Source organism: Bacillus rossius, chromosome 6, assembly GCF_032445375.1.
Source record: "Bacillus rossius redtenbacheri isolate Brsri chromosome 6, Brsri_v3, whole genome shotgun sequence".
NCBI classification, from domain to species: domain Eukaryota; kingdom Metazoa; phylum Arthropoda; class Insecta; order Phasmatodea; family Bacillidae; genus Bacillus; species Bacillus rossius.
This window is the reverse complement of record NC_086334.1, coordinates 42,404,735-42,420,536: the sequence shown is the minus strand read 5'-3', so window position 1 is coordinate 42,420,536 and position 15,802 is coordinate 42,404,735. Positions and strand designations below refer to the sequence as shown.

At 37.5% G+C, this 15,802-nt stretch overlaps 1 protein-coding gene across 1 annotated transcript in view; it reads right to left on the bottom strand.

The window, feature by feature from the left end:
- Window positions 1-15,802, bottom strand: part of LOC134533431 (uncharacterized) — a 524,041-nt gene that overhangs the window by 244,731 nt on the left and 263,508 nt on the right. Inside the window, exons 6-8 of the mRNA XM_063370954.1 lie at window positions 10,255-10,506; window positions 8,024-8,214; window positions 3,548-3,594 (exon numbers count right to left, since the gene is read on the bottom strand). Of these exons, the coding sequence (XP_063227024.1) occupies window positions 3,548-3,594; window positions 8,024-8,214; window positions 10,255-10,506 (490 nt within the window). The remainder of the gene's footprint in view (window positions 1-3,547; window positions 3,595-8,023; window positions 8,215-10,254; window positions 10,507-15,802) is intronic.

Genomic DNA, 15,802 nt, shown 5'->3' with positions numbered 1-15,802 from the left:
AGCTTATGATGGTCACTGGGATGATGACGATGCTGACTTTGAGGCTGGTGTTAAAACGGAAGACTTCAGAAACCTTAAAAATAATAAACATGCACGGAAGATGGAAGCAGCAGCAGAAGAGATTACACTTAGCCTATTTGCTTGTAGTTGGAACTCTTTTTTTTTTTTTAAGTGCATCGAATGTAGCCTTTATTGTAGGCGTAGTAATATCGAGTAACATATTTATTCAGCTGTTAGGAGTAATTGTTTGCAGTGTGATGATTATTAAATAGATATTAAAGAGAATAAATAATTTTTTGTATCGATCAAGGAATGAACTAAGTAATGAAATAAATAGAACCACTTATTACAGTAATATGCAATTTTTTTTGTGTTTTTTTAGAATATTTTCCAAAATTCTAGGTAATTATTGCTAATTTCCAAGATGGCGGACAATATGTTATCATCGGCTTACTGGAGGATGGCAGATGAGGAATTTAAGTAGCTTTTAGGATTTTGACCATGTTTTATTGAATATGTGTATTTTTTTACCATGAATATACATTTTTTGATTGAGCAAGAATATAACCAAGGACAGGAATCGATCAAATCAATCAGTATATTACGGCGTGTTTTTTGGATGATTTTTGGAATTTCGCCCTAAATTTCTAGCTAAAAAATTACGAATTTACTATATGGTGGCCTAGCCGATAATACGGCGGGCGACTGGGCAATAAATACTACTGCATTATAGCAGGTATAAATTAAACCAATATAGCGGCAATGATCTCTAGTGATTGATGTGCATGATGTGACACTAGCACTCCTGGTATAGAGTACTGAAAACAAGATGGCGGCAGCGCTTTCTAGTAGACAATGTGTGCAATATATGACACTAGCGGTCCTATTAGCAAGTACTGAAAATAAAGATAGCGGTGTACAGCTGACAAACAATATGTCGACTATGTCATAATCCAAGAGGGCGGCCTCCAGCAGACGAAAAGAAGATGGCGGAATCCAAGATGGCTGACATGACATACTGGCTGGCGTAATCTGTACCTTAGCATTAGTGGTGGGAGGTCAGTCTGTCGGTGGCTTCCATGAAGGGAGGATCCGTCAAAATATTTTTTTTTTGTTCTTAAAGAGTTCGAACCAAGGATTCCATTATGTAATTGCATTTTAAATTAAAATGTTATATAATTGTAAGTAAATATTTTTTATTAAATTAATTTTTTTCTAATTTTTTAATGATAATTATAGATTTTGAAGATTGCGGACGCGATGCCATTCGAAATGGTGAAATGTGTTTTATTAACATTTCATTAAATCAATTTTTTATAAATTCTAAACGTTTTCCAAATTTTTTCCGAAAATAATTACTGAATTTAAATATTACGGCCGTAACTAAATTTGCAACGAGACATCATAATTAAACATTGTGTTCAAGGTCAAGTTATAGGTCAAATCTCACCTCCATAGACTTACTGTGGGCTTGTAAATGGAGAATTTAAGTCTATATGGGGAATTTTCGTTTTTTTTTTTAAAGTCAAAAATATGTTGAGGCCTTACGAATTTAAAAACAAAATTGAATTTTTTACGGGGTTGTTTCTGTAGTAAATGGAATTTTTTTTTAATATATTTTTGTCTGAATTTTTCCCCTAAAACTGGACATGTTGGCGAATTTTTGGCAAATTTAGAGCCCTTTTGGCAAATATTGAAGATCAAGGTCAAAGTCATTCATAAACCCACCGTGAGGTCACAATCTAAGATGGCGGACATCGCCGCCGACCACATACGCAAAATCCAGGCGCACGAAACTCTATTATATACCTACTACTTACTGGCTACAGACTATACTTAGTCTTTCTTCGAAATCTACTTAAAATGGTTCAGACAACGTTGGGCATACCTTCAATTTTATAGCTGGTAAACATTAAATATGATTCATTAAACATAAACCATAATGACAATTTTCACACTACTTTACATTCCAAATAAATATCTACAAACTACTCAAGGGTTATGCATCAAATTTGACTTCTTTACAACCATGAAAATATTGAGGCCGTAGAATTAATAAATAATAAAACGTATTTTCTTAACATGGCGCATTTACACATTCCCTCGTATACGATGGAAAGACAGCTAGCGCGTTGCTTAAAGTTGTGCAGAAGATAAAAACTTACAGTACTAAACTGACTACTCCCTAATAACAATCACGTGAGTACAAGCCCAGTGAATAGGAACGCTGAATTTTGCTTACGAAATGGATGGAAACATCACATTACGTCTGTTTTTTTTCCTTCAGAGAACGAATGCGAGAGGTAGGCCTATTCGTGAATATTTAAGGATACGCCATGCCATTCTAGATGAATTTTGAAAATGCAATTAATCTCCAGCTGACCTCAATTTCCACAGTTCAGTTAACGTAACTTAATGAAAAATTAAATCAAACGAGGCCAAATTATTTATAACAGTTCGCAATTTAAAATGATACGATGATTCTTTTAGTTTCTTCTTTTGAAATACTTTAAATTTAAATCTAAAACTTTATGGCGAAGTATAAGTATTCTTTATACACATACAATTTTAAAGGCAGTTTATTACAAGGAAAATAAATTGAAAAGAAAAAAAAATACTTTAAAGAACCTGTTTGTTTTCTTCCAATTCGAATCATGTCAATACTGCAAGAAAAAATTTAGTACAAGTTTTCTGGACTCTGCCCTTGTAAACAAAATAGGCATAGAACTGTTGCAAGTCCCAATATTAAAATACGTGATAAAATCAGAGTTTAATAAACGTAGTTTAAACAATCTGGTAAACTAACCACCATAACAAGATAAAAACCCTTCACGCTATGTTTTTACTACACGAAATAATTTCATTAAATAAATTAAAACTTTCTCAAAAACTCCCGATGAGTGCTATCAAAGAAAATGTGTTTGCATTTGTGAAACACCTACAACATTAAACATAGACTCTATTGAATTGTTTCGACATATTAATGTGTAAGGTAATGTGCCTAGCGTGATCCACCTACGGCTTGAAATATTATTTAACTCGAACATACCTGTGGCTGAATTATTTGCACACCCAAGGCTAGTTTGTGGAGGTTCAGTACAGTTGCGAGTATTTATATCACATCATTGGCCATTGGGACATATTAATAATCGACTTATTGTACACATATATGCTACCTTATTTTTATAAGTACCAAATTAACTTTGTAGAACTTGCGATTTTGTTAACTAAGAATTTTCACATGAAATACTAAGCGTTTCTAGTTATTTATAGAATAGTGCTTTGTAAATATTCTTTCCCCTCAAGCGGAGTACTACTCACATCATTAAATTCCATTTGAAGACAACATTTTTATAATAAGCGAAGAGATAAATTTTTTTAAATATTCATGGCACCTTGTAACACTGAGATTAATTTGTATATGGAAATGACGAAACAAAAATAAAAAAAAGTATATGGTACATAGACCTCACATCTGTTCCTCAACTTCTCTGAAAATTTAGTTGGTATTCTACTAAAAGAAGAATTAAAAGTTTCGATTACTTACCGGTTGGAGGGAACTCGTAGAAATACGCAGACCTTGGACTTAAGCAACTGAAAAAAGAAAAGAAACAATTGTTCAAATTTAGGACGCCAGTATAAACAAATTTAAGGTGACAGTGAGTCAAGTGAAAATGTTAGTCACTATGCATATGTTAATGGCAGAAAGGCAAAATCTTTTTAACCCAACTGTTTAAAATAAAATCCCGTAGACTCTAACGGCGGGACTCCTACGCCAACTGGAGGCAGGGGAAAAGGAAATCTTCAAATGGATCAGAGTGCAAGGTACCTTAACATCCAATCTCGGAAGTGGGATATCCCGACAAATGAACAGCTTACGAGAGAAAGAAAGGAGGAGAAGGATAGAGAGCGAACGATAAATATATTCGCACAGCATGCGCGACGCATCGTTTAGCCGTCTTCCAAACTGGATCATCAAAGGAGATAGAAGATCCTCGCCAGCCTCGGTTTGTGGGGGAGGGGGAGGAGTAGGGGGGTGAAGCGTGTGCTTGAGAGAGAGAAAGAAAAAAAATACGTGGCGGGAGAAGAGAAAACAATCTCGGTGAAGGAGCCACGGCGGCGGGAGAAGCTGTTAATAACGTTAACAGGAGCAATAAAAACCCTGGGAGTATTTCGGTCACGTCTGCTGGCAGAGGAGGGGGTGAGGCGGCTCAGCTATAGGACAGTCCAGACACGAACTCTGCGACGCGAAAACTCGCGCAGGAAACGGCCCGAGAGAGAGGGGGGAAAGAAGGATCGGCATGGAGAGATTGAGAAAGCGCACAAAGTAACAAAAAAAAAATACCGCAATCAACACAGAAATTCCGTACAAGCAAGTTGCCAAAGTACTCTTATTTTCCTACAAATAGATCAGCGTAAATTTTAACAATAAATTACGGTGGAGAATAAACATATATGTATATAACTTGAATGATTTATTTTGACAAGAAAAAACATTTTGAATGTCTCAATTCTTTTTGGTAAAAACTTATACAATTCTAAATCTGTAGTATTACAAATATATATATATATTTGTATATATATTACCATATATATATATTACCATATATATATATATGGTAACTAATTTCCAAACAATTTCCTTGTAAAATGTGCACTAAAACAACAACAGATTGAGTGGCCGCAATTTTATGTCCCCAAAAAGAAAAAAAAGACAAGAAAATAAAACATACTAAGAACAGGATCATACATGCCTACTTGATACAAACATTTACAAATTAATAACTATATTCTACGTCGTTGACTGAATGTATGGCTGTTTCGTCGCATGACATATAGTGATGCACTAAGCTCCATTTTGCGTTAATTTATCACAAGCTGGTTAAACTGCACGTTCTTAGCGTTGAAACGCCATGTAACTAAGTGACCTTGGCCGTTCTTACTCAAATGTTTTTGATTTTATATAGTCAATGATACATTTGAAATTATTAATTTTAAACCATTTTATTTTTATTTTTAACTTTTTATTATTACATTTTAAGTATATTTAAATACCGACGTGGCATTCGAATTCGATCAGATCAATGGTTTAGTTTAGATTTTAGAACATTAAACATACACAAGAAATATTTGTAGTGACAAACGTGTGTGTAAACACATCCAGGCCACAAATATACCTACCTATGTATCTATTTGCACGTCATACATAAATTGAGTCCTCAAAAAGGTTTAAATCTGGGCTTCGCTTTCATATTGGATTTTTTTAACAGTATTCTACACCACTAAATAATTTGTTCGAAAAATATTTTTTGTTGTAATAAATTCCCAGCTTACACGAATTTCTCCAGAATGTCCGTGACACATACAGTTGTCAATCGCCCTAGAAGTTGGCTACAATGCATGTCGAAACGTCGGAGCAAACCATCAATCATACAGACGTGGCCTCAGCCCATAAGCCACGAGGTAGTTGGTGTTTGACCGCGTAAAGCCCCTATCACATGATGGAAGTCTCCTTGGAAGTTATTATATGGCAGCGCGTATAGTTGGTTTTGTGGAAGAGTCAGCAGAGCGTTGGCCGTTTTCTCGGAAGTTTTCGTAATCAGTCGTGTTAGAATTTATACAGAAGGTTCCGTAGAAGGTGGAAATTTTATCCAAACAGTATGAAGTAGTAGTGTACCCCTGGTGTTAAAAACGTTAATTTATTTAGGCGGGATTGAATTTTTCTTGATTAATAAATTTGTTATGCGGTGAACATGTGATACGTTGAAACAGTTACAGCATTATGCGATAATTATGAGCAACATTCATGTTAATACAATACTAAAAGAATTAACTGTTAATTAGAGACCTGCAAAATTCGCGGATTCACTCCATGATAGGCTAGAATTCAAACACACATACCTCTTAGATAATTTTGCTATTGGCTTACTGTTCATCTGGACGAATCTCAACCAGTTGTAAACCCTCAACCAAAGAAGGATCGAATCACAGACAAACCAGCTGAGACGACTTACAAGTCGGCAGCCAATGAACTTGCGTTATTTGCCCGAGTGTACAGGGGCATGTGCAGTCTATCCTGAAAGCCATCGAAACCGCGAATTTTGCAGGTCTCTAACTATTATCAACAAAACCATTAGCACAAGCTAGACCTACACCAATCACAATTTTGTGTGTGATAGTTTCGTCCACAGAAACATTCATACGTGCTGACTTGGAGGCTTGGCTAGCATTGCTGAAAGCTTCTAGGGGAGCCTGTATGAAACATTTCATCGTGTGATACAGGCTTAACCCTAAAATCCCTTAAGAGATCCTACTGGGCACATATGCGGTGTGCAGAGATTCAGAAAAAAAAAATGCAATTTGAAAACTGCTCAAGATATACAAGTGGTGTCTATTTACGAACAAATTGTATGAATATGGGTAAGAAGTTGTGTTGCCGTATTTAGTTTTTAACCTGTATTTTTAGAAGAGTGATGATGGCAATCAGAATATACTTATTTTAAGCATTAAACATCCAATAGTGACTCTTGAAGGCACTTAAAGGACTTGCATTACACCTTTAACTTCATTTCTACGCCATATGATGTCATGGTTACTGATCCAATTTTCACGACGAGAAGACTGCGCGTCAGTACACATTGCAAACGTCGCGTTTATCATCTGGATAAATCGTAACCAGTGTCCTTCGTAAATTGAGGGTAAAGTAAAGTATGTCCACAGTCCAAATTTTAATAGTATCGACTGTAAGTGTGTGTACTAGAGTGGTTGAACATCGAAGTCCTTGACCGTTGGATTGGCCGTAAGGGTCGAGACGACAGAGCTCTTTTCCGCTGGCTTCCACGTTCACCTGACATAACGCCAAGCGATTTTTTCCTTCTTTGGGGCTTTATAAAAGATCGTGTCTACCTTCCGCCGCTACCTAATGATTTGCCAGAGTTTAGACACAGAAATGATGAGGCTATTTTCCATTAATCCGGACTTGTTAACCAAAGTATGGGAAGAATTGGCCGTATACCTAAAGGTGCTCATATTGAAAATTTGTAAGAAAAACTAGGCTCTTTTGCATTCAGTTTGATGTATGAATTGTTATGAATAGTGTACATTAAACTGATATAATACACCAGGGGTCGCAACTTTTATTTTCTCTGTATCTACACGGAATTTTAAGACAATCAAAACAATTCAAAATATTTAATTCACAAACTCAATATAATCTTAAAAATGAAGGATACTCAAAAGAAGAAAAAATGTACAAAAAAATTATCGTAGCCATTAGTAGAACTCTACTGAAGAAACAAGAATCCGAATTTTTTTTTAACTAATTGATTATTAAAATAACGGAACAGCTGGGCGAGTGTAGTGGCGGTGATGGTAGCAGCGAGCGCAGGTTGAGGAAATGCCTTGTGATTGTGTCGTCTGATTGTGGCAGTGCAGTGAGTTGTAGAGCTGTGAAGTCCTGTGGAAAGAGCCGCGGTCTGCTGACCCTTGTAATATACCATTGAAACTTGGACATTCTTTTATGTACACTGTTTTTTTTTTTTTTTTTTTTCCAACAGAGCAGAGAGGAAAGTAACAAACACCTTTGAATATATATACTGTATAGAAGTCGCGAGTGGATAGGATAAACTCTACGCTTTTCAGGAGCGTATGATGAGCAGCTTGGGAACTTCACCGCTGCAGGGCGCTGCCGTAACGCCCTGCATCGTCTTAGGTTGTTATTTACACGTTAGAGCGCAGCACTGTCGCCCGCTGTCATTCCCCGCACCGCCCCACCCATCATCCAGTGCAGCTCAAGGTCGTTCAACGGGAGGGGGAAAGGGGTGTTTGAAGAGTTCGACACTTGTCCGCTAGGGACCACCACAAGTCGATGCCCTAGAGATGGTGGCGATTGCGGCGGTGAATTAACCAACTACCTCAAAACCGTATTAGAAATTTTAACCTGGGCTGGCGACTTCTATACAGAATGTATATTCAAAGGTAACACTGAAAGAATAGGTCGAAGGAGTTGGGGAGGGCGACCCACCTCTGGTAGCCGACGTGCGGCGCCACGATCATCTTGTGCTGCTGCTGGCGCTGCAGCATGTGCTTGCCGAAGACCCCGTAGCCGAAGCCGTAGATCTCGTCCTCCTCCTTGTCGCTGAGGCAGCTGGACGGCGAGTACTTGCCCGGCACGTAGATCGGCTGCGAGTGCGACGTGGTCAGCCCGTGGTGGCTCTGCGCAGACGCGCGCGCGGCGGTCACACCAAACCATTGCAAACCACAAGACAGTCCCAACATTCATCGCACACTCACAGAGGTATTCCATCGTTCTGCTCATTCTGTCACTTCGCACAACTAGACTTCCAAAGCAGGAATTAAGAGGAGTTTTTTTTTCAAGTCTTTTTCGTTATCTAGTTTTTAAATTTCGGTCTGCAAATCTAATGTTTCGATAGTCGACAATGCTTCTCACGCAGCGAATTCTAGCGGTGGGGGCGGAAACTACGTTCGATTCACACCCAGAAACGTAGCTGAAAACACAATTTGCATATATATTATCAAGCCCGCATTTTTTTTTTAAGAATTCTACGTTAATTTTCGTGTCCCAAGTTTCGTATTCTAAGTGTATTTGCAACATGAGAACGAAATTAGTTACTCGTCACCGAGGATAGGTGTTACACCAATAACCTACGTAGATTTACAACCTTTTGATATAAATGTTTTAAATATTTTAATACGTGTTTTTGTATTATCTTACATGTCAATTACACGTAATCATTATTAATTAAACATGTTTTTTTCATATTTTCACTGAGAGGAAGGTTCGTTTGTCTCAACAAAATAGTTGTTTGTATATATGGCGAAATAAATATATTTTGTTAATTCAAACAACTATTTTGTAGTAGGAAAGATTCTGCTGACCCAACAAAATGATTTTGCCAACTCAAATGTAGGTATATTTGGTTAGGTGTAACAAATCATTTTTGTTACTTACCGAGCTTGGTTAAGCTAACAAAATATTTTGTTCCGCCAAGTAAATATTTGTTTCGCCACACATAATCAAATATTTGTTAGATTCAAGCAAACCTTTTTCTCTGTGTATAATGATATACATAGTAAAAATACTGTAAGGACTTCAAAATCATAATAGTGAAATCCAAACCACTTGGATGCCGTGTTCATACACTTGATTTTAACAGGAGTAATCCCTTGAATGCAGCAATATATATATATATATATATATATATATATATATATATATATATATATATATTCTATTGACTTATTGTATGTGTTGATTAGTCTTTCATTTAACCACATAAATGTTTTACATTTACGTGTTAAAAGATGGTAAAAACAAAACTTGCATGACTAAGTTTACCTAAATGAAAACAGTAACCAAGGAATGATAACATTTTTTTAATACAAATATGTAAATAAATAAAAAATACTAGAAATGCATAAAAAATATTACAAATTAAAAACACATAAAATGCTGAAAGTGGATTAAACGGTACTTATGAAATATTAAAAACTAAAGCTGACCTGAAGATGGGAATTTAGTAAGTATCTGAATATTGAATAATTTGAAGACTGATTGACTCGGGTATTTAATTTCAGGAACGTACAGTAACCACAGGAAAAAAAACAAATTCAGTATTTAGCTAGCTCTCTTGGGGAATGAGCGAAGAACAACAAATTTGGGCTACAACGTCGGGAGCTGATGTTTTGAAACCTGTCGGGAGGGGCGACCCCTGGGCCGGACCACCATCCAGGGCCCCGCTCCGGTCTTTGTAATTTTTATTTTCATTTTTTTTTGGGGGGGGGGGGGGGGTGTTCTGTAGGAATAATCTCATTAATGTATAGCGGAATAAATTAACTGTTATAAGTGTAATCTAAAGTGCTGGTCAATCAACACGTTTTGCTTTTGATTTCAAATGAAGTTTTCATGATTACGTATAAGGAAAAACCTATAAAAATTTTTACTTGCTCATATGACGCGATTTCAACCAAACATTTATCGTCAACACTTTTAAAACTAACCCTTACGACAAATTAGCAAAACTAAAATAGAAATCAAAGTTAAATGTTGGCTTAAAATAAAAATAAAAATTAATATATTTTTTTTAATTTTTCGGCAAAGCAAAAGGGCCGGGGCCCCGCTAGTTCTAAGGTCACCATTGCTTGTCGGCAAGATAGCACGGGGACTGTGTCCTAATCAGTAAAAGGCAATGGAATGTGTCCGTCCCGGCAATGAAACAGGTGCCGGAGCGGTACCTGCGGAGTGTGCTGGCCCACGATGGTGTGGGCGGCGGGCGGCGGCTCGACGGGGGTCTCGGGGGTGGCGGCTCCTCCTCCTCCGCCGCCGCCGCCGCCGCCGCCGCCGCCCAGCACGCGTATCCTCGGCGACAGCTCGTCCCACTCGCGGCGCCGCAGGTCGTCCAGGTGGTCGAGCACGTCGCCGTAGTGCGTGTTGAACTGGTCGGCGTAGCGCGAGGCGAGCCCCTCCAGGTACCCGCGCTCGCCGGTCTGCAAAACACCCGCCGGCCAGGCGCGGCGTCACGACCCAGGTGTCCACGGTCAGCACTTTCGTACTAGATCTAGTACTTTAATAAGTTTTTTTTTTTTTTTTTTTTTAGTTTAGACAACGAAAAGACAGCACCGCCAACGAAAAGGCAGCACCGACAACGAAAAGGCAGCGCATTTGGAAGCACCGACAGCGAAAAGGCAGCACCGACAACGAAAAGGCAGCACCGACAACGAAAAGGCAGCGCATTTGGAAGCACCGACAACGAAAAGGCAGCACCGCCAACGAAAAGGCAGCTCATTTGTCTATTACATTTACGCTCAGATCTAGTACTTTTTTTCTTTAATATAGGGTAAAGGCGGGGCAGACGGACAGCATAAGGATAAAATATTGCAAATCTCGCATAAAAGTAATTGAAACTTTAACATAAATGCACAGTATATGTATTAGACATTGGTACACTTGTATACGAAAATGAATGTCTGTAACTGGAATCTATATCATAAAAAATATTAACAATAATTAGCACTACATTAGCGTCCGTATGCCCCTAGCTATGGGGCAGAAGGACACACTGTGTGGGGCATACGGACAGATCTGATTCCTTTGAAAATTAGTTTGAAATACAATCATTGCATTCAAAATATGGGTCACTTCCGTCATCTACACACTTGACATGGAACCAGGACTTGCACTGCAGGCACTGCACCCAATCCTCATCCTGTTGGTACACTTTTTTGCATGACTGACACATATCTTGATGGTTCTGCTGTTTGGACTTCATGGTCTTCTTGCAGTCACTTCTTTTGGGGCGTTTAGAAGCTGCCGCCTTTTGATCCTTAAGCTTCTGAATTAAGTCTGGGTCAGTAAGTATTTGAGATTCGCCAGTTTTTCTTTTCCTTCTCTGTCCATTAGGTGTAGACCTAATAGGAACTGGGCTCAGCTCTTCGAAACTGTTTCTTCGCGAGGTGGATGTTGACGCCACTCCTCCTTCAGGTGTGGGTGCTATTGATGCAGGTGAAATACATGCTGGTAGCTGGTTTAGTGTAATTCCCTCTGCCTCATATTGTGCCTCCACTACGACTTCTTCAGAATGTTGAAGATCATCATTGTCGATGTCTGACCTGTGGGCAGTTCCTGGCAAGAAAACATGTTCAGGCAGACTACTTGGATTGAAAGGAAAAATTCCACAGGCCTTGAATCCATTAACAGCATTTCCTACTGTAGCAGCTTTGTTCCACGCTTCAGCAAATATGCCACCAAACACACCTTTATTTAATCCTTTACCAGGGTTTCTTCTTAAATGAATTCGGCATGCTTCATTGTAGTATTTCTTTAAGGGGCCGAAGAGAGACACATCAAGTGGCTGAAGCTTGTGTGTAGTGTGTGGGGGTAAACATAATAAAGATATATCGTTCGCTATCGCTTTCTCGATCGTTGGGGGATCCGAGCAGTGAGATCCGTGACCATCAAGGATCAAAATTACTGGTCCTGCTGGTTTGGCAACAATAAAGTGGTCTATGAACTGAGAACCACTCTCTGACATAACAATCTTTGTACCTGGTGGCATTCCAATTTCATAGTTGTCATTGTGTCGTTGTCCTTTCATCACAACAAAAGGAGGCACATAATGGCCAGCTGCAGAAACACAAGCCATGACACTCACAGTTTCACCTTTTTCACAATTAGTTTGACTGACAACATCCCTCTTTCCACGCTGTGAGATCAATTTTTTTGGTTTGTAAATTAGCTGAAGACCACTCTCATCACAATTGAAAATGTGAGATGGTTTCTTCCACAGATCCAGAGAGTCCAGTAACTTTGAAAAGTTGACATAAAATTGAGATATTCTCTCTTTGGACAGCCCTCTAGCTCTATCGAATGATAATGCTTCGGATACACGGACACTGAGAGTTTTGTGACGTCCTAAAAAGCCCCTAATCCATTCCTTTCCTGCCATTTGTGTTTCGTTGTTGAAAGGGTGCTTCAGTCCATTTGCAAAAGCAAATCGGTAAACCAAAGATCTGAGCTCTTTAAATGTCAGCCCATAACCTAAACTGTCCAGTTTAAGAAGGTGCACTACAAGTTCTTTTTCAACTGCTCCACTAAAAGTTGTGTGTTGTCCAAATTTAGGCATCGGCACATTTGACAGCACACGCCGCCGTAATGTATTTCGAGGCACATTAAAAGTTTTTGCAGCTTTAGAAAGGGGAAGTTTGTCCTCTTTAAAAGCCACCACATCCCTCGCCATATTTTCTTCGGTCCAACTACACCGGTCTGTGGTGCGGTCTCTGTTTCGTACCATGGCAATAAACTCTTATCTGAAACAAAGTAATTAGGTTCTGGTTAGCTTATGTAATCCTCCAATTTATTTTGGAAGTACACTTATGAAAGAATTGGAAATATTTTAGTGTAAATATTTGTCTGGTTCCAATCACATTTTATTTGCACAGGTGTAATCTTAATGAAAACAAGTAGAGTTAAACAGAATCCAAGAACCAATATAAATTTCTCTTCTGTAAATCAATTGATGTTAACTGGTTATTATGGCGGTTGAGTACAAATGATTTAGAGGAAGCTTTCTCCGAAAAGAGTGAATAATACAAGTTAAATGACTTTATAATTTATCATGTGATTTTACTTATTCTAATTCAGAGTGTGTCGTTTAGTAATGCATCCGACACACGCTTTGGGTAACTCGTGATGCTCCTCGAAAATATAATTTTTAATTAGTTTTTAACATATTTTTTATACTTTTTTAATCTATGCATTGCTGCCAACAAAACATCTTTGACATATAATGCAACATTTCAAATTTAAGGAAATATAATTTAACATAATCTTGACTATTATGGAATTTTAAGCGAATGCTGTTCGTGACATTATCCATTTATTTACTTAAATGCACTGGAATATGTTTGAGTATATACATATATAGGCATATAGGCTAACCATAAAGTATTCCCCTAATCACTTTTATACTCCACCCCTTAAGTAAAATTCATTATCACGTATTTTACACTATATCAAACAAAGTGTCCGTTTGCCCCCAAACAATTATGTCCGTTTGCCCCCAACATGTGTAACAACACACGTAGTACCTTCAAATCCCAGCAGATAGCAGGAGCAATCACTCGGGCAGACAAGAGACGCGCCAAATACTGCGGAAACATACCTTGCCGCGCTAAACCTTTTCCTGTTCGTATTAAAAGCGTAAATCGTTATTTTATCATTGCTCTTAGTTATAGTATGTAAATAATGACGTAAAGTTTCCTTACCTGTAGTTATGTTATGAGCTGTTGTTCAATTACACTTAAAAATACGACAGTTTCAGTACAAACACACGATACCACACACTTCCGCGGTACTTTCAGAGTAGCCAGATCAGTGTTACCAACTCAAGCCACTAAAATTTACTCCAATTTCTTACGATCTGTCCGTTTGCCCCCATGTCCGTCTGCCCCACCTTTACCCTAATAATATTACAGTAACTCCAATATTTTTAATCATCAAGCGTAATTATTTAAAAAAAAAACTATGGAATGTATGTGTGTGTGGTGTGATAATTTAAGTTATAGCATTGCAATGTCATAATAACTTCCTAAATTGTTAAAACCATGACAAAATATAATTTAGTACTCTTTTTTTCAAATCTAGTACTTTTTTTCTCGCCTAAATTGGTACGAAATATTTTTTTTTCTCCTTTTGGACACCCTGGTCACGACACCGCCGATCCCACCACTCACAGTGGTGCCACACTCCAAAACACTTGGGCGTCGATCAGTGATCGTACACTCGGGTCATGCCGGGTGAGGAGGGGTGAGGGGAGAGGGTTGGGATTGCGATCACGGCCACTGAGCACCCAGCTGAACTCACCAGAGAACCAGTAAAAAAAAAAAAAAAAAAAAAAAAACTGATAGATTAGTTAACTTGTAAGTCAATGCAGTCATAACAAAATTTCAAAAGGAAAGAATTTGAAAGCAAACAGCAGGCTACGAATGTTCTAATAGTGTTCGAGATAAAACAGGCCTGTACATTGAATACAATATTATGAAACAATAATTAATTGTAAATGGCTATTAACAGTAATACTTAGAAGTAAAAAAAAAAGATACATAAATGTTTTTCTTCTAAATTTAGTTCGTGTTTGTTGATGAGAATTTTTTATATGTATAGAATTTGGATATCAAACACTGATCTGGTTTTTTTTTAGTATTTCACACTCGAGCGATGCAATTTTTCTCTGACCAAACGTGATTTTTTTTTGTGAGACTCTAAATGAAAAAAATTGTAAAATAAATATAAAAAAATTGAAACGAATGTTGAAGTTTTTAAAAACAATTTCATTGGTGAAATATAGTAAGCTAAGATAAACATAATACAGAAAATTATTGTGAATCTATGCAATAAACAATAATCATTATATGGCTGCTACGAACTGGAAAATACCCTGGAAAAAAATCATATAACTATAAACGCCAAAATTTTTTTATCAAACTGTAAAGCAAAATTATTTTGTTTTTTATCTTTGAGGATGACGACATAATATTTATGTAAACCAACTGTGTTTTTCTAAGATAAAAAAAATTCTCAGAATTTTTAGCGGTATACACAGAATATTATGAGATAAAGATTCATAACAGTGTGAATACATTTCCAAGAAATAATTTGTTGAAGTCTATTATGCGTAAACCAAACGGGAAAAATATCCGTTTTGGCTTCAGATTATCGAAAATTAGGGTTGTGAATTCTTTTACTCTAAGAAATACCGTCAGCAATAAACAAGTAGTTATAGGTTGTGTAAAGTTACACCCATTACAAATTGTAGCCAACGCAAACATACTATTTTTAACATTAACGCAAAAAAAAATATTGGTGGCACGATATAATATCTAAAATTAAAATATCAAATATCAAATTAAAAATCTTTCAACTATAAGGACTACTTTGTTCGTTAGCCGGTGTGCTTCAAAGGGATTTATTTTTGTAGAAAATTCCAACACAGAATTAGGTGGACGTACCTACATTTCTTAATTTACGGCTGGAAAGCAGAATACGAAATGCTGAGAAATAACGCTCGATCTGTGACATGCAAATTAAATAACAGATTGAATCTAATTTTTCTTTTACATTAACTTGTAAGAGTGTATCTGTAAGTGCTACTTAAGACGACAGGCTATGAAAAGGCGAGTGACAAGCGCAACTGTAGCAGGTGCCAAGGACGAAGAGGCGAGGGAAACGCTAGGAACGACACAGAGAGAAGCTGTCAACATGGCTGAGAGAGCGCTGGGCGCGGAA